This window comes from Rhinolophus hipposideros, assembly GCF_964194185.1.
Source record: "Rhinolophus hipposideros genome assembly, chromosome: 25".
In the NCBI taxonomy this organism is placed as follows: domain Eukaryota; kingdom Metazoa; phylum Chordata; class Mammalia; order Chiroptera; family Rhinolophidae; genus Rhinolophus; species Rhinolophus hipposideros.
The window spans coordinates 20,286,568-20,305,246 of record NC_138071.1 but is presented as its reverse complement, the minus strand read 5'-3'; the positions used below and the strand labels follow the sequence as shown (position 1 = coordinate 20,305,246).

The 18,679-nt window shown below is 37.8% G+C and overlaps 2 protein-coding genes across 3 annotated transcripts in view; one reads left to right on the top strand and one right to left on the bottom strand.

The window, feature by feature from the left end:
• Positions 1 to 6,087, top strand: part of SVOPL (SVOP like) — a 54,270-nt gene extending 48,183 nt beyond the window's left edge. Inside the window, exons 16-17 of the mRNA XM_081038285.1 lie at positions 2,409 to 2,522; positions 4,993 to 6,087. Coding sequence (XP_080894411.1) covers positions 2,409 to 2,522; positions 4,993 to 5,004 — 126 coding nt within the window. The 3' untranslated portion in view covers positions 5,005 to 6,087. The remainder of the gene's footprint in view (positions 1 to 2,408; positions 2,523 to 4,992) is intronic.
• Positions 6,088 to 13,614: 7,527 nt separating this feature from the next.
• The window catches only part of TRIM24 (tripartite motif containing 24), an 82,706-nt gene continuing 77,641 nt past the window's right edge, over positions 13,615 to 18,679 (bottom strand). For both annotated transcript variants that reach the window (XM_081038261.1, XM_081038262.1), the window contains exons 18-19: positions 18,091 to 18,240; positions 13,615 to 17,322 (exon numbers count right to left, since the gene is read on the bottom strand). In XM_081038261.1, coding sequence (XP_080894387.1) covers positions 17,116 to 17,322; positions 18,091 to 18,240 — 357 coding nt within the window. In that variant the 3' untranslated portion in view covers positions 13,615 to 17,115. The remainder of the gene's footprint in view (positions 17,323 to 18,090; positions 18,241 to 18,679) is intronic.

Genomic DNA, 18,679 nt, shown 5'->3' with positions numbered 1-18,679 from the left:
AGGGACAGGTGAGGCTTAAAGGCCGTCAGCAGCCATTAGATGGAGTCAGACTCCTCTTGATACTGTGCATTTACAGCTGTGAGTATGTGTTCATGTATAAACACACACCCGTGCACAAGCCTATCCATTCACACATTCACGTACTGCAATTGCCTTTTCTCATAAATCTGATGTCAGCCTGTGTGGATCCTCATTCTTTAAAATAGGAGCATGTTTCCATTGCATAGATGTGCCATAATTGGTCATTATCTTAAGTTGTTTCCCTATTATTTCTGTCCAGTTTACAATGGGACACGGATTCGTGCACACTACACTTGTGTATATGTGCAACTGTGTTAGTCATTCAACAGTCATGCGCTCTGACGTCCCAGATTCTTTTGAAGTTACACGCTAGTGGAGGAAGGGCACGGGGTAGTGTCCTAGTGAACAGAACAAAAGATGGTGGGCACAGGGTGATGAGGGAGGACCTCACAGCAGGGCAGACACGGGCGATGACTAACTGTGGAGTTGTCTCAGGGAAGAGCACAATTTTGTAGACAAAGTCTATTAGATAATTTTTAGAGCAATAGTGTGCATATTTTAAATGATAGAACTTGTCAAATTGTTTCTATTTTTTAAAAATTATACTCCCCAGTGTAACATGTTAACACATTCTTAACCAAACATCCATTTCTTTCCATCACCAAATGGGACAGTAACTTTATTTTATGTTTTTGACATGGTGGACAAATTATATCGTCTTAATTTGCAGTTTGTTCATTTACAGTAAGACTGTGCATCTTTCATTTGCTTGTTATCCATTTGTATTTTTTTGGTAAATTGCGTATTTATGTGATTTGCAATTTTTCCACAGGCCATTGAACATTTATTATTCTACAAATATTTTTTTGTTGTTTCTGGTTTGCTTTTTCATTGTATTAGGTCGGTGCAAAAGTAATTGCGGTTTAAAAGGTTAAGAATTGCAAAAACTGGAACTACTTTTACACCAACCTAACACTATCACTTTTTTTTGGCATACAGAATTTAGAAATTTTATACAGTCAATTTGCCAATTATTTTAACTTAAAGAGTTAGTGTTCTGTGTCACCCCCAATGGCCCCCTCGTCACTTCCTTGTTCATCCATATTTCTAAAACTTTGAAAGTTCAAAGACTTTCAATGTTTCATTTAACTTATGCTTAAGGCCTGAAGTAAAGGAATCCGCTTTAAAAATCAACAAAACTCAACAATTTAGACACATGCCTAACTACAGCATATAGATTTGGTCAGGATTCAGGCTGCCTGGTTTCACAGCCTTCTACAAACACACACACACACACTCTTATACAAAGTCCTGTTTGGGAAAAACTATTTTACTTTGGGAAATAGAAAATAACACCTATTACTTGCTAGGTCAACTATAAAATAATGAAGCTAACTAACATCATGGGTTCTGTTGCATGACAAGTGGCCTTATTTACTGTTCTGGAAGGCAGCAGACTTTATACAAAAAGAGCAGTCTCTCAACATGTGTATTTTAGGGGAGCCTAAGTGGCGGTGAAAGCACTATGCTGTGTATCAGGGATCTGTATGTACCTTGGGAACAAGGAGTCACACAGCTCTGACTCCAGGCTCATCTGTAAAGGGAGGAGGTTGGACTAGATCAGATGGTTTCTAGGCCGCTCCAAATTGCAATATTCTGTGACTGGAGAGAGCCTCGCTGTTCCTTAGTTGACAATCATCAAGTGCTTGGCTTTTTGCTAACTTTGGGCAGTCCTGGGGAAAGTGACGTGTGCAATGCAGTGCCTGAACCGCCTTTATTAGGGCTTGAAGATCCAGGCCAAAGGATGTGTGAGAGTGGCAGAAATCTATTCTGACTGTGGAAAAATGGTCAAGAAACAAAGTTTTGATTTGATTGTCACACATAAGACAATGAACAGACAAGAACGCTATCTTTCCAGAGACCCTACGATTATGTGTCTTCCAAAAAACACTTTCTCCTGGTTCGTCCTGTCAGAACTTAAGAGGTAAAATGGATGTTAGGCAGAAGGGGGTGTTGCATGAAACGAGAGGGTTAGAAGTTACGCGAGCTGCATTGGTGTGCGAGGGGGTGGGGAAACAGGCAGATCTCCCGTCTTCCCCACATCCTGGTTTGCTCTGCACATGCCCCAGGGGTAGGTGCAGAGAGAAGTCTAAGCTGGCCAGCGCATAATCCCAGTCCCAGCTCATGGAGGAATCCCACAGCCTGCCTCCAACAGCTCGGCCCGAATGATAGTTCTCTGATATTAGGGCTGCACAACTTATAGAATGGCTGCAAAGGATCTTCACTTACGTATGTGCTGAAGTGGATCCTTAGTTCCCCTTTGACATACGGATCAGTTTAGAAGTGATGGGGGCACGGTAAATTAAGTCCTTCTTTGTGACTTGCAGGTTCTTATGAGCGCGTCACTGCTGGGGGCCCTGTGTCTCTTCTCATCTGTCTGCGTTGTATGCGCCATTTCTGCATTTACTCTCCCCATTGAGACCAAAGGACGGGCTCTACAGGTAAGTGATGCAGGGATCTCAAGTAGTTCTTCACCACCACCTCCTGAACAAAGGAAATGAACTTGGAGTATGGAAATCCTTTTAAGTAGACATGATATTCAACCGTTTGCTAACATTCTAACATTTGTTTAGTGTGTTCCAAAAGAAAAGCTGCGTATCCCTTTTCCTGCGTGTAACTTTGAACAGCACTAAAGTTAAAGCAGCCAATCATTCACTTCAAACAGCCAATCATTCACTTCAAACCTCTGCTTCCTGTAAAAGTTATAGTTTGATCAGGGGCAAGGGTGAATGATAGTTGTAGAAGCCGCAGCATTCTACCCTTCCCACTTTTCTGTCTGGACGTAAGCACTGCTGTAGACAGAAAGGTGACCAGAGGAGCAAAAACAGCTGTTTCAAAAACAGCTGTCTGTGTGGCCCTGAAGGTCAGTCTTACATGCTGGTGCCGCTCCCTTTCCCCAGCACATCGGCCGCCTGTGATAAGAGGGGGGGCGAAAGCTCCCTGTGGCACTAGTTGCCACCCAGCACTAACGATCAGTAGACACTGACTGCTGGCTGTTTTGCAAAGTATATGAAAAAGGATACTTCCAGGGGCAAAGCTGGAGAAGCCACAGCCTCTGCCAGTCCTTACCAAACTATCTGTGGTAGCACTGGTGTTTTGCTGCCTCAAACGCAAAGCTTGTTGCTGGTATGCAAGTGTGCGAGGGGAGGGGAGAGCATTAGGGGTTAGGTATATAGTTTGGTCAGTCTGGACCTGCTGCCCCAAATGAGGCTGGGCAGAATCATGGTGCTTCTCTAGTGGAAGGGGATTTGCCCCCTGTCCCATGTCCTAGTAAACCATAAACCTAGTATTTGTGCGGCACAGATGTGTTTTGTTGTCTGTGAGTAGATAGAAGGAAGCCCCTGATGAGTAAAGGGAAAAACACACCAGTCTCAATGTTTTTCCTAGGCCTAAACTGTGCTAGTTCATCTTTTTAAAAAACCCTAGCTTATCATTAATATGCATTTTAATCACAGATTAGATAACCTGTCATGTAATTATGAATTTAGGCTTTGTTTAGATTCCATACTTGGAAAGGTGACCCATTCATTAAATACCTAAAGCCAGAGACTGAATTAGATGATTCGTAGGATTCCTTTTCATCTATTTAAAGATGAAAATCCTTCACACAAATGAGGAAACAAGGCAAAGGTAAGTACTTCCTGTAAAGAAACATGCTAGTATGCAGTGGAACTGACATTTAAATCACATTGAATTAAGTGATGCTAAATCTTATGCTAATCTTCCATGCTTAGTAAGTAGTCACAATACATATAAAACGAAACCAGGCTCACCATCTAATGTGCTCTATGGATTTTCAATTTAAGTGACAATCCACTTAAAAAGAGCCATTCTCTCTTGTTGATTGGGTCCTGGTTTTAGCATTGTGGTGAAATCATTTTACGCATCTATTTATAAGCCTTTTAAATACGGTTACGGTTGCCTTACCACTTTAACACATATGTCAATAAATACACCTGTCTGGGCACATAGTCCTTGATGGCTCTGCCACTCAATGGCTATTATGTCTTTGGGCAAATCTTAAAAGGTAGGTAACTCAGTGTTGTGAGCACTTAACATATGAAACTATCTAGTGACTGATGCTTCTAGAAATGTTGAAAATATGCAAAGAATTTTAACTTCTTTCCAACAACAGCATCCCAATAACCTGACTGAACGAACCGACCTGGTAAATAGTTTAATAATGGTAATTCTCTTTAAGAACCACTCTAAGAAACGCATTCATTTTATTTCTCAGACTAAAGTCAGTTATAAATTGTAGGGTTATTCTAGTTCTGGGAGAATGACGTTGGTATTTTGATACGAATTGCAATGTCTGTAAATTGCTTGGGGTAGAATGGTCATTTTACTAACCATGAGCACAGTATGTCCTTCCATTTATGTGTTTTCTTCAGGGTACAGGTCTTTCACCTCCCTGGTTAAGTTTATTCGTAGGTATCTTACTCTTTTTGATGCAATTGTGAAGGGGAGTATTTTCATTATTAGTGTAGAGGAATGTGACAGATTTCTGTATATTATTAGGTTGGAGCAAAAGTGCGCTTTAACAGGTTAAACAGTAATTGCAAAAACCACACTTTTGCAACAAACTAATAATTTGGTGTCCTGGTACTTTACTGAATTCTTTTATTTTACTAATTTTGGGGAGGATTCTTTAGGGATGAGCCTGGTAAACGAAGAACCAAACTCTTGAAAGACGCTAGTTATGGGATTTTATTCTGAATGATGTCTGTATTGCCCTAGAATAAATGAATTCTACAGCTCCCATTGCTTTGTCAGGTGCACAAAGGTCAATTCCTTACAAGTATATTAAAGAGCCTTCCATTACTAGTTTCTAGTGCCAGACAGCTGAATGTGAATTGGGAGATTTTTTTTATTAAATGTATTAATCTATTAAATCACTTCTTTTTCCAGCAAGTTAAATGACAACCTGCAAACCTATGTCTGTCTACTGGAGAAGAAAATGCATTTTATCTTCACAAGGACCTGTGGTACATTTTTAAAAACCTGGTTTTGTTTCTGTATGCTACTTGTTAATTAAGAAATTGATTATTTTTAAAAAGTAAGGCACACAAGGATAAGATGGGTTAACTGCATACTGATCTCTTCCCTAAGAGCCAATATTATATAGGAAACTTTTATAAAATATACTTTAAGATTGGAAATCTTACCTTAAGAAAAGTATGTCTATGGCAGATGAGTAGGGGGCGGGTGGCTTTTCTTCCCTGACATCAAGTCTGTTAATCTTCAAATGAATAAATAATTCTCAGACAAAACACACGTATACTTGGTATTCTCCTATAAGGTCTACAGCAAAAGTTAGACTGAATTTATCGCTAAGGCAAGAACTTGGGATGATTGCATTAAGGCTTTCAAAACGGTCAGTCATCAAATATAAATTAGCACATTTATTTAAATTGTGGCCTCCATAGTTTATTAATGAAAATTGCTTATTCATAAACCAATATGCTTAAGTTAGTATGAGTCTCTATCAAAAAGACTCATACTATCAGAGAATCACCAAGAAACTGGGGATAAACTAATTTTTCCTAGATATTCTGTTTCTACTCCAATTTCATTAATTTACAGGGGAATCTTTGATTCCCAGGACGTGATAAAAATAAATGAAGAGTGCAGCAAGCTTTCCCATATCTGTCCTTTGTTAGGCAACTGCGGCATGCAGCTCAGGCCTGTGAACATCGCACTCTGCTAGGTTAGGTACAAACACCTCAGGCTTTTAGTTTTTTATTCCTGTTCAGACTTACTGTGGAGACTTCTTTTTTTTTCATTGAGAGCCCACTGGCCCATGTGGGAATCGAACCCGCAGCCTTCGGAGTTAGGAGCATGGAGCTCTAACCACCTGAGCCACCGGGCCGGCCCCACTGTGGAGACTTCTGAAATTGCCGATCCCAAGGCTTGGCTCACCTACTTCTCTCGTAATCACAATGACGTGTCCCTAGGCTTTCCGAACTACATATGCTCTGTCACTTTTTTCCTAAACAAGCCTTCAAAAAAGTAAAAACAATCAACCAACAACAAAAAAACATTCTTAGACACGAGGCTGTATGAAAGCAGGTCAGAGGTTGCACTTGGTCAACAGGGCATAGTTTTGTTGAAATAAATTTCTAGGCCCAAGATGGAGTCCCTCCTGCCTGGGGTGCCACATCAGCACACCAAAACTTAGCTTTTGTGTCCCTGTAAATGCTCTGCTTGACCAGAAACACAATATAACCAGCCAAACACCAAGCCGACTCTGGGGTCTCTACTCACTTCCTTATTCTTTATCCTGTAAAACTTCCTGCCTTCTGCACCCCCGCCCCCCTAGCCCCGTTGCAGTCTTCTGGACATTTGGGAACAGAGACTGCCCCCTTCAGTGTTTAATCATTTTTAACAGTTTTTGGCAACAAGGATGGGATCCAAAGCCGACTGCTAACGGCCTGCGGGACGAGACACACAGGTGAGGAGTCGCCCGCTGAACCCTTTGAGTTCACTGTTCCTCTCGTCAAAACCAAGGGTCGTGGGTAAGTCACTCTCGGATTTGAGCTCTGCTCCCTTGCGTGTAGCTCTCCAATCCACTTTACTTAAAAATATACATTGTTCCCAGAAAGGTTCCAGGACAGTTAATTGGGAGTCTGCAACAAGTGGTAGCTGTTAGGAAACTCATCGAGGTAAGTCCACTGCATAAACTAAATTGCTGGGAGACTTGGGGAAGTAAACCTAGAGTTTATAAGCTGTTGGTTAAAACAATCTTAAGTGGACACGGGTCAAGCACTTATAAGATGGTAGAGCGCTACCTAAATCTAAGACTTACTAGTATAAGTTAGACTGATACTAGGTCACCTGCCAACCTCAAGAAAAATTCCATGGAACAACACCACATAATTCCCAACCCAGCAGCATATTCCCTTAGGTATTTATTTGGCTCCAAGAAACGCAAGGCTTAGCTAAAGAAATGGGATCCTCAAGTTTCAAAGAATAGAGTGTTTCACTTTCTGGCATACCTGCTTATTTTATGTCTCAAAACTGTGGATCTGGAAGCTGTAGATATCTACAAAAATGGCAAAATCTTACTAAAACAACCTAAAATTAAAATGACCATTATGAGGAATGTTCCAATTAGACAAGATCGTTCACTGAAGAAGTGCACTTGATAGTAAAGATTCCCAAATCAACAACCAGAATGGAATATCTATTTTAACTGGTATGCAGAAGCCCACCAAACGTGTCAAAATTCCAAAATAGCTTCATTGAAAACGCTACTGAAAAATTAATGACACAGGGAGTACCAAAAACAAGACCATAAGATTGACGTGACTCCTGTTCCCCTCTATCGTCCTTTACCTGCATACTCATAAGCCTACTACTAATGCTCTATCTGAACTGTCTGTCCACTTTGAAGAGACCACAAGACCATCTACAACAGTCTAGGAAGTTAGTGGCCTTACAGCTATAACAGCTCCAAGGCCAGAAACTGGTGTCCCATTTGGAATCAACTGGGACTCTGGGACTCTGGAGAATGTCTTGAAAGTTCTGTCACATCCTTCCACAACAACTTCAACACCCCCTATCTCAAAGGAGGGCCATTACTAGTGACTCCCTTAAACAGCCAAGGAGAAACTAAAAGGAAAACCTTGCCCAATTCTGGTAGGAATCAGAGCCATACCCTCTAAACTCACTCTGGAACCTGTAAATGGGCGCCTGGGAAAATGAACAGAAGAAGCTGGTGAAGAGTGAGACTTCGTACCAAAGTCAGCTCCCCTTGATCTCTATAATGCCTGGTCAAGAGAGGAAACATCATTTAAACAACTACATAACTTTCTGTATTTGCTTCAAAGTCACTTTGGTTAAACAGATATTTTGACTAAATTCCCCCAAATCATTCTAAAGTAAGTCTTTTTGACCTTGAACTAATTTGAAGTGTTCCAGGGGTCCTCTGGACAAATCCTAAGATGTTATGTTGTCCTTCCTTATGCAGTTGACCCCTGAACAACGCAGGAGGGTTAGGGGTACTGATACCCCCATGCAGTCGAAAATCCATATATAACTTTTGACTCCTCAAAAACTTAACTGCTAATAGCCTACTATTCACTGGAAGCCTTACCAGTAAGGAAATGTTTATATTGAAAAAAATCCATTAGTGAACCTGTGCAGTTCAAACCCATGTTGTCCGAGGGTCAAATGTGAAAAGAGAAATGTTAAACCCATCAGGCTTATTTGATTTAAATTATATAGTAAGCATAGTCAAAATAAGTGATATTTAACCTTCCTATATTTGTAGGGGTGTATCTTATTAAGGGTTCCAGAAGTTGTATAAAATTCCTAAAAATATGGTATAGCCTGTTATAGTATTAGTCATACAACATTTTCAGACAACTGGAATTGTCACAAATAACCAGATATCCTTGTCAATTCCACTATAATGCACTCTCACGAGACCTTTAACTATGGGCATTAAGTCTCTGACGCAGATGTCTTGCCTACACCTGTAGGGTTAGACAACCCTACACAAATCATCATTGAAAATCCCAAGCCTTCAAGATGGAAGAGTAGGCAAATGCTGTACTTGCTTCCTTCCACATCAAAACTACAACTAAATTATAGAACAACCACTGAGAATCACCTGAGGACTATCAGCTGATTTTTCAACAGACACTTTGCAGGCCAGAAGAGAGTAGCACAAAATATTCAAAGTGATAAAAAGCAAAGACCTACAATCAAGATCATTCTACCCAGCAAGGCTATCATTTAAAACCAAAAGCAGATTAAGAGTTTCCCAGACAAGAAAAAGCTAAAAGAGTTCATCACCACTAAACCAGTATTATAAGAAATGTTAAAGGGACTTACAGTAGAAAAGATTGCAAGAAAGAAAAAATTCTTACTGACAAAGGCAATAAATTAAGGGATACATAAAACACACAAAAGAAATAAAAAATAATGACAAAAACATAAAAGTGTGGAGGGGATGAGTAAAAATTGTAATGATTTTGGAATGTGTTCCAAGTTGAGATCATTAACTTAAAATAGACTGATATAAATATACGTTGGTATATGTGAAGCACATGGTCACCACAAACCAACAATGGGAATCAGCAATTCTGCACAGGAAGCTTTGGGAGATGTTGTTTATTGTAGTTTGCCTAAAATTGGGACAAAATTCAACAAACAAGATGATCTGGTGCTTTGGAAAGTGAAAGCTGCTAGTGAACTCTATTCTCTATCGGGAGAACAAAAATTAATGAAGCTCTTATAGAAAATCTAAGACTTGATAACATATCTTGTTATGAAGATGAACTAATGAGTAAAGAAACATATTGAGAAATACATAAAACCTATTAAGGACTGAAAATGGGCCCCCCCTTCCCCAAACAAAGTTGTGTGAAACAACTTAATCTAGCATAGTTGTCTTAAATTAGTGGTGGTTAGAAGATTTAAAATAGCAACTTTTAACAATACCAATGGAAAAAACCTACTTGCAACCATGCTACTGGAAGAAAATACCCCTTAACTTTCTAATGATTTCAGAGAAACACAATATGCATCTTTTCTACAACATTCCCTAGTTTTTAGGCTAGGCTACAGTTACAATATTTCAAATTCCGGAAATTTTACCACAATCCTGTGGTAAAAACCAGTTATGAAAGTTAAGTAATTTAAGGATAGCATTGTTATCTTAAATCTTATATATAACTTTGTGACTTGTTTGCATCTGTCTCTGGGTCAAAATATTTAATAATCTTTCCACTGGAAATAACTGGTAGAGGAGAAAAGTTGTTGTTACTTGTACAGTGTCAGATGACGAATACATCTTAATTTTGCAATGTGCTGTGTTTGCTCCTGTTATTTTGATACAGTGAAACAACAGCCTTACAGGAAAATAAACAGTTTAATAATGAAACATTCAACTTCTTCCTGTTAAATAAAAAGGATAGTACAGGCATAAAAAGACACACAGATCAATGGAACAGAATTGAGAGAACAGAAATAAACCCACTCCTATATAGTTTATTACCACAAAGGAGACAGTAATATACAATGGGATAAAGACACTCTATTCAATAAATATAGTGCTAGGAAAACTGGACCACTCTCTCACTATATATAAGAATAAACTCAAAATGGATTTATATATAAGAATAAACTCAAAATGGATTCAAGACTTAAATATGACACCTGAAAACATAAAACTCCTAGAAGAAAACATAGGCCATAAACTTTCTGACATCACTCCTAGTAATGCTTTTTGGATATATTATCTCCTCGGGCAAGGGAAACAAAAGAAAACAGAAATATGGGACTACATCAAATTAAAAAATTTTTGCACCAACAAAAAACTAAAAGATGACTACTGAATGGGACAAGATAAGGAGTTGATATCCAACACATATGTAGAACTTATACAACTTAACACCAAAAAAACAATCCAAATGAAAAAATGGGAGAGGACCTGAACAGACATTTCTCCAAAGAGGACATGCAGATGGCCAACAGACATATGAAAAGATGTTCAATGTCACTAATCACCACACAAATGCAAACTGAAACCACAATGAGATACCACTTCACACCTGTCAGTATGGGTATCACCAATAAATCAACAAACAACAAGTGCTGGCGAGGATGTGGAGAAAAGGGAACCCTCATGCACTGTTGGTGGAAGTGCAAATTGGTGCAGCCGCTATGGAAAACAGTATGGAGGTATCTCAAAAATTTAAAAATAGAACCACCTAATGACCCAGCAATTCCCTTTCTGGGTATTTCTCCAAAGAAATCCAAAACACTGATTTGAACAGCTATAAGCATCCCTATGTTCATTGCAGCACTATTTACAACAGCCAAGATATGGAAGCAAACTAAGTGTCCATCGATAGACAACTGGATAAAGATGTGGTACATACGTACAATGGAATATTACTTGGCCATAAAAAGAATGAAATCTTCCCATTTGCAACAACATGGATGGACCTAGAGGGTATTGTGCTCAGCAAAATGTCAGACTGAGAAAGATAAATGTCGTATGATCTCGCGTATATGTGGAATCTAAAAAACAAAATAAATGAACAAAACTCAAAGAAACAGAACAAAGTGAGAGGAAGGGTGTTGGGCGAAAAAGGTGAAGGAATTAAGAAATATAACTTGCCATTCATAGAAACAGTGACGGGGATATAAAGTACAGCACAGGGAGTATAGTCAAATAATATTATTGTTAACAACTGTGGCGTCACGGGCACTAGACTTATTAGGGGATCATTTCATAAGGTAGACCAATGTCTAATCACGGTTGTACACCCCAAACTAGTATCTCATGTGTCAACTGTAATTGAAAAGTAAAAAACAAAGAAAACCCCAATATTGACATTAGCAGCAATGTATAATTAAAACCAGAGTCTAGCAGTGATTGGAAACCACAGTCCACCAATGACAAACCTGATGATCAAGCACCTTCCCAAATTTCAGGAGCTCTCAATGACTGTGGGGATGTCCAGGCTTAAGCAACTTTATGATGATGTTGAGCAGTGTCTGGCACCCTGGCTTCCTAGAAGATGTAAATTAGTCCACAGAGAACTCTATTAACGTAATTTTAATAGAATGCTAAATTTGAGAAATCCTTGATAAATGCGAGTGTACTGTTCGCCTTACTAAGTATTAGTAGAAATCAAAGTCAACCAATTTCAAGTCACTTACCTGTAAGACTTTTCTGGATTGGTTTCACAGCCTATGGAAAGACTAAGACAACACTGGTTGAGGTACTGAAAACAGATATAACTAGAATCTCTGTACGAGCATACTTTGTTTTACATAATAGGATAGAGGTTGAATTTGTCTGAATCTAGTAATTTTACATACAGAAGGGAATTTGATTCCTGTAACTCTCTTTAAAGCATAGTCTATAATGGCAAAAAAAATCCTTCTGTAATATTAACTCCAAAACCTTCATTTCAGACTTTTTATTTGTTCAGCTTTCTTAACCTACACCCTCATTAGTAAAGCCCTAATACAGTCAGGTTAGAGGACAGCGTCAATGTCAAAGTGTGGCACCCGTGGCCCACTGAGCTTGTAGTTCCTGCCTCTTTGCCATTCCTCCGCTTTCCTTTTGGGGAAATGCCACTTCTCAGGTCAGTACATTCTCATTCCAAGTGCCAGAAGTGCTTAACTCTGGTTGACGCCCAAACAATCAAAAACTGAGCATCAGTCATTTGCCCTGGAAAGAGTCCTCACTGAATTCTCTGGCTCACTTTGGTTAAAGGCATTAGAGAATGTGGGCAAAGAATTCACATTCCTAAATATCCTGATATGTGGCAGAGGACTTGGTGAATGATAGGGGTGATACAGGAGACCCAACAGGCTTAGGGGCGACTTGGCAGGCCTGGCAAGCCCAGTGACTGAAAGTAACCACCAAGAACAGTCTGATCATAAATTCCTACCTGGGCAGGTTAAGTCACGTTCCCAGGCCCACAGCTTCCTCAGCAAAGGTCAATCTTGCCCTGCCCGCTGTTCTCAAGTCTCTAGGATCACGTACCTTTCACACGTCAGGGGAATCTTTTCCAGACCCCTCGAAGGCACAATTGCTGGCACCAGATCACGAGACCATGAAACTCTTGTTGTTCCCTGCATACCATCTCTGTGTGTTGTGCTGCAGATGTTATTAACAATCCTGTACCCATCCATGTAAAGGAAGCATGTAGATTTCCATTTTCCTTTCTTCTGCATCATTAATCTACTACCGATGGATTTAATGCACCTTATGCTTTCTCCTTTGACTCTAAATGTATAAAATAAGCTGCAAAACTGTCATTCTCCAGAGCATTTTCTCAATCTGTAGAGATCTTTTGGGCCATGTCTTCAAATCTTGACTCAAATAAATTCTTATAAAGCTTTCTACAAGTTTGGACATTCTTTCATAGACAACTTCAAAACAGCCTTTCTGGCATACCTCATTTGAAAATGTGGTTAAGACAGAATTTTGCTAAGTATTTAACTTGTAACTTCTAGGGAAGGATTGTTTTTAGAATTCAAATTAGGACTTATGTTCTGTTTAAAAACTCATTTAAGAATCAAATAGAAGGCTATTCCCATCCCCATCAAAGTAAGATCTATTAAATATCCAATAATTGTAATTCTGCAAGGTGAAATTAACATAGGTAAACTTTTAAAGTGACTTGTAAAAGTCCCCACTCTTTGTATAATGCCCTCCTCTCCCAACAGGTTTCAGACAAGCAGACTATTTTAAGGGGTTTGGGTTTTTTTTTTGGGGGGGGGGGGCGCAGAATCAGCAATTGAAGATATTTATCACTCCCTTCCTTCCTGTATGTCAAATTGTTTGCTTCTTTTAAGGCTGGTGAAATATGTGTTAGAACTCTTAAAATATTTTTTTTCCTATTATTAACTAGTAGCTTATCCCTATATGTATGAATTTTATAGAGGATCACACAAATATGGTAATGAAGGGGAAGACTCAAACTAGTTAAAATTCTATTGAATGACATACAGTAATTTGTCCATTAAAAATTCCTTATGGTAAAATATTCACACTAAAAATCCATTGAAGCTAATTTTTATTAAAATCAAAGCACCAGTTGGCCCCCTAAAATTAAACAAACAAATAAAGACTACTGTCTCAGATGTCCTTCACAATAAGCAAAACCTTCACGGAGAAAGAAATCTGTGATCTGATTGGCTAGCATTATTTTCACTCAGGAACATGAGCCACCAGCATGTGAATTATGACTTAGTAAATTCACACCGAAAACGAAGGAGCAATATGTGTTTGTAAAAAGACAACTATTAATTTACATGAAGTTATAAAATACTTTCAGAAATATGTACATGGTTATTTAAAAGGAGGGGCTCTATTTCAATAAGAAATTAGATGGTTGAACTCATGATTACATCCAAGGTTTTAATGGCTCATCAGATCACTTGATTTCTCTCTATCATAACAAATACAGATAACAGAAAATGAGTACATCTTCTATTTAAACCTAAAAACTTTTTGTTCACATGAAGCAACTTGATTTGGGGATTCACATTATTTGTGGATCAGGCCTCAGCAAAAGGAGGAGTTCCCCCTCTCACTGTCTAACTAGACTCTCCATGGAACCCACATTTAAAAGTTTAAGCACTGCAACATCATAGGACTTGGAAACACAAATTCATAAATAGATCAATGGACTTGCATACTCACCTTTTTAACCGGGGAGTGAACCTTTCTGAAAGCTCTCCTATGTTATAGCTATACTACTGTGTGGTAGTAAAATATTCTTTAGCTTGGAAAAAAAAGTAAAATTACGAAGGGAAGAGGACATTTACTTTTTAGCACCTTCCAACTTCCTACCCCTCCATTCCGAAAAGATAAGCAGGGCCTGCTACTTCAAAGGACAAAAGGACTGCATTGCCAGCTGCTCATGTTCGAATGTATTTTGAATTGAATATGGCCTATGTCAGTCCATTTATACTTCTGCAATAGCTACAGAAGCCACTGACTATGTACTTGGGTTTCCTTATTGCCAGAAAGATCAGATGCTTGGCACCTGGAAAAGCCTGGACTGAATAAATCCTAGCTCCTACATGGTCTGCTCGCTCATAAGCCCTGGCTACAGGTGTGATCGTGTGATCACTTTCAGCATTTGGGGTCTTGCAGCTGTGACACTGGGCTCTTGATCAGAGATAAACACTGGAGTGTTTTAAGTACAGGTCAAGGTTGCTTTAATGGCACTGAACTTTTGAGAGGCTGCTCTCTAAGTGACCATGGTATAGATATAGTTAGGCTCATCTTAGAGCTCATGTCTGTTAGAATTTAAGGACTACTTAGCTGGGACCCACCTGAGCACACAGGAGCTTGTTAGTAAGGTCACAGGACTTTAATCGCAGACAGTACTGAAGGCTGTTGAAGGCTATCGGAGAGAAAAACACTTTTAATATAATTTATATTATGTATGATTACAAGAAAAATAGTTCTCAACTGCCTTTCATTTAGCAAAAAATGGTAAAAGTGAACCAGAAATGCCGTTTTAAAAGATTAATATGGCACTGAATATAACAAAATTTGGGGGTACATTAGTAGAAATCTGGCTCAGATGCATTTAGAAAATTATATTTGTCTCCCTTTAGTGCTACTTCCCTTTGTGACCCTCCTCAAAATTTATCCGTGTTGCCCTGTTTTCACTCAGGAGACAAGCTGTGGAAGAACAAACTGTCAGAAGAACAGTATTCTAAGATACCAACAATAAACTTATTAGTAAAAGTCCCACAGCTGCTGTGCTCTAAGTGCTGGAGCAAAAAAGAAAATTAAATAGTATATGGATGCACTGTTATCAAAGTTCGTTCAGTCTTTGGAGAATGTCAAATGCATATTCAAAATAACACAACAATCACCCTGAAAACAGATTTGGAAAAGTAATTAAAACTATTAATACATAATTGATGTATTATGGACAAAACCTCAATTCATATTGAAAGTAAGAAGCTATTGCTAATAAGTTGTTTTCTCATCTTTTATCTTTGGCAATATCTGAAAACCCAATGAATTCACCATGAATATTTTTAAATTCTCCACTTTAAGAAGTAATGCCATATGGATAAAAGTCCTCGAGGTTTAGTTCATAGATTACACTATCCAAAAAATAACATTCTTTCAAGTCAGCTATAGTTTTATTCTATCAGCCTAAAGAGAAAAATTTCCTCAGCTAATTAACGTTTGATAAACAAAGGTTTACATTGGCAAACTAAAAAAATTCACGTGGAAATATTTTGTGAAATGTTAGATTAGCAAATGGCACAGCAATCCTAATCTAGTTTCCTGGTTTGACGATGAACAATAAGGAATAAATGAACATCAGTTAAACTAGCTAGGTCTGGCCCATTAAAAATATGTTTATCCTCACAAGATAGGTCTTTTGTATCTCTTTAAGAATGAAATTCAGAAATAAGTCAGATGAAAGATTCAATTTGATGTTCTGACTCTTAAAAATAGGAAATAGATGCTTCAGAAAAAAATTAAATTTTCCCTGTAATTCCCTCCAACTGCTTGCTGCCAAATTTCACAATACATTTTCATTCCAAAATATAAAGACAGATGAAAACCACAAAAACTAGTCCCTTTCAGGGGAACTTACATTTAATGCCCAATTGGGTATATTGCAAGAATCCTCACATCAAATACGGCACACAATGCTGTATTTCATATTTTGGGTAGTTCCACTAAAAGCCATACTGCAAACAATGAGTCTTGTTATAAAAGGATCACCTGCACAGTTGAAACAAACAACAAAACCACATATAGATATACAGCAAAACCAAACATGTTCACTTACTTCCTCAGTGGAAGAAGTTAGATTAAGAAATGTATGAAAAAATGGCCTTGAAAATCTGCTTTACCGAACACCTCTATAGATAAGAAACAAAAATAAAAATCAAACATTTGTTTTCCTGCTTTTTCTTTAATACAGTTGTCATCTTACACGTTACACTATTAGGTGTCTTCTTGACAGGATCTAACCTACTTTTTCGTTGCACGAGTGGGCATCCTAGACCTCTTATTACCATCAAGTTCACAGAGTACTGCTCTTATGGACAGTACACCTAACTCATGGCTGGGCCACAATTAATGGGTAGTGGTATTTTCTAAAAATGGATTAATGCACACATCCAAACCACATTTAGTTTTCAACTTCGAGTTCATACTAAGTCTATTTCCTTTCTATAGTAGTTATCACTCCAGATTACAGTTTTGATATCCAGGAAGTGGGAACATCCAGGAAGTGGGAACAATGTCTTTTTATTTTGTTGTTGATGCTTCTATTTTCCTTTCTCCTTCCTTCCTCTCTCCATTCCTTCCTTTCCCTCTTTTTCTGTCTTTGTTTCTTTCTTTCAAAGGTTAAAAGAAATGGGTTATTAAGAAAATCAAAGTCTAGTAAACATCAAAAACTTAGAGATCAGAGTGGTCACAAACTCTTCTTTGTAATAATGATGTTAAATTACTCACAAAATGTTTTTTGAAAACAGAAAAATCTAAAAACCCGCACACATCAACGGTGCTGCTTATTTAAGCAACTGACGTTCCTCCACGCTTTTGAGGCGTTTCTTCCGGGGCTGTACAAAGTCATCATCTGAGTCATCACTAAATTTATCTTCTGATTCATTCCTGAATTCTAGTTTAGGAAACCTTTTTTCTGGATAAAGGTTCTTTAGAAGTTCTTCAAAATAGCGTTCAAGTTTTATACCAGCATTGGCTACTTCTGAATCGGGCTGTTGGATAAAAATAAAAATATTAATTAAAAAACGAATACCAACATTTCAGACAGTCAATAAAAGGGGTGAATTTCTCACATTTTTGCTGCCTTTTAACTTTAGATTATGAATACCAGTAGATTGTTTTGGGAAAATGTTTATGCAATGTCACTGATATAAAGTAAATAATAGTATTGGTCAGAAAAAGGGTAAATAAAAGGCTTTGATTCATCTGGATTATTCTATAAGGTGGTGGTAGTAGTAGGACTGGATTCCCAAAGAGATAAAAAGATGCCATAATCATAGAATTATGTAACAGGTACTTTTAGAATTACATAAAATGTGGAACTCTGAAATGAGTAACCAATATATAGAACACACCATGAACAAAAGGCTGTTAAATCTACCAGATGTTTAAGGTAAATTGTGAGATGACAAAATTTGAGAAAATTTTTTTAAAATTAGAGCTATTTAGACCACATCCTTAATATTCCAAGGTCAGTATCAAAAAGGAATTAAAGTGGGAATGACAACGAATGCTTCTAGGTTAGATAAAAATGTTTTCTAAATTGTTTTCATGTTGTCACCTATCATTTGCATTTCCACTCATGATGTAATAAACCTTTGAACATAAATGTGGATAAAGCCATTTCTTGAGAGACTCAAACTTTTGGAAATTTATGCTAGCGTAAATATGTAGATATCTTAATCTCCTTATTTGTTGAAAAGGTGTTTGGTTTAATATTACTTTCAATATTGCTAGTGGCCTCCTTCCCCCCAACTTACCTCATTGAATTCAGCACAGTTTTGAAAGATCAATCTAAAATCAGCTACAAAATCTTCAGGATTTGTATACATGGAATAATCTTCTTGTAGTCTTTTCTTGATAGTAGACAAGTCCATTGGATTTTTAATTATTTTATAATAATCAGGCACCTTTCAAAATAAATGAGATACTATAATACAAATAACTAAATTCTACCTGGTCCTAAATAAATCCCCCATTTCCATACATTGGAAAATGTTTTGTCTCTGTTTTCAAAATTTTTCACCAATGTTTTTATATTAAAAATTTTTTTTTCAATTACAGTTGACATACAGTATTATATTAGTTTCAGGTGTACAGCACAGTGATCATTTATATAACATACAAGGTGGTTACACCAATATATCTAGTACCCATGTGATACATAGTTATGATATTACTGACGATATTCCTTGTTATACTTTACATCCCCATGACTATTTTGTGACTACCAAATTGTACTTCTTAATCCCCTCCCCCTTTATCCCTCCTCCTCCAACCCCCTCCCATCTGGCAACACTCAAAATGTTCTCCATATGAATGAGTTTGTTTCTGTCTTGCTTGTTTGAA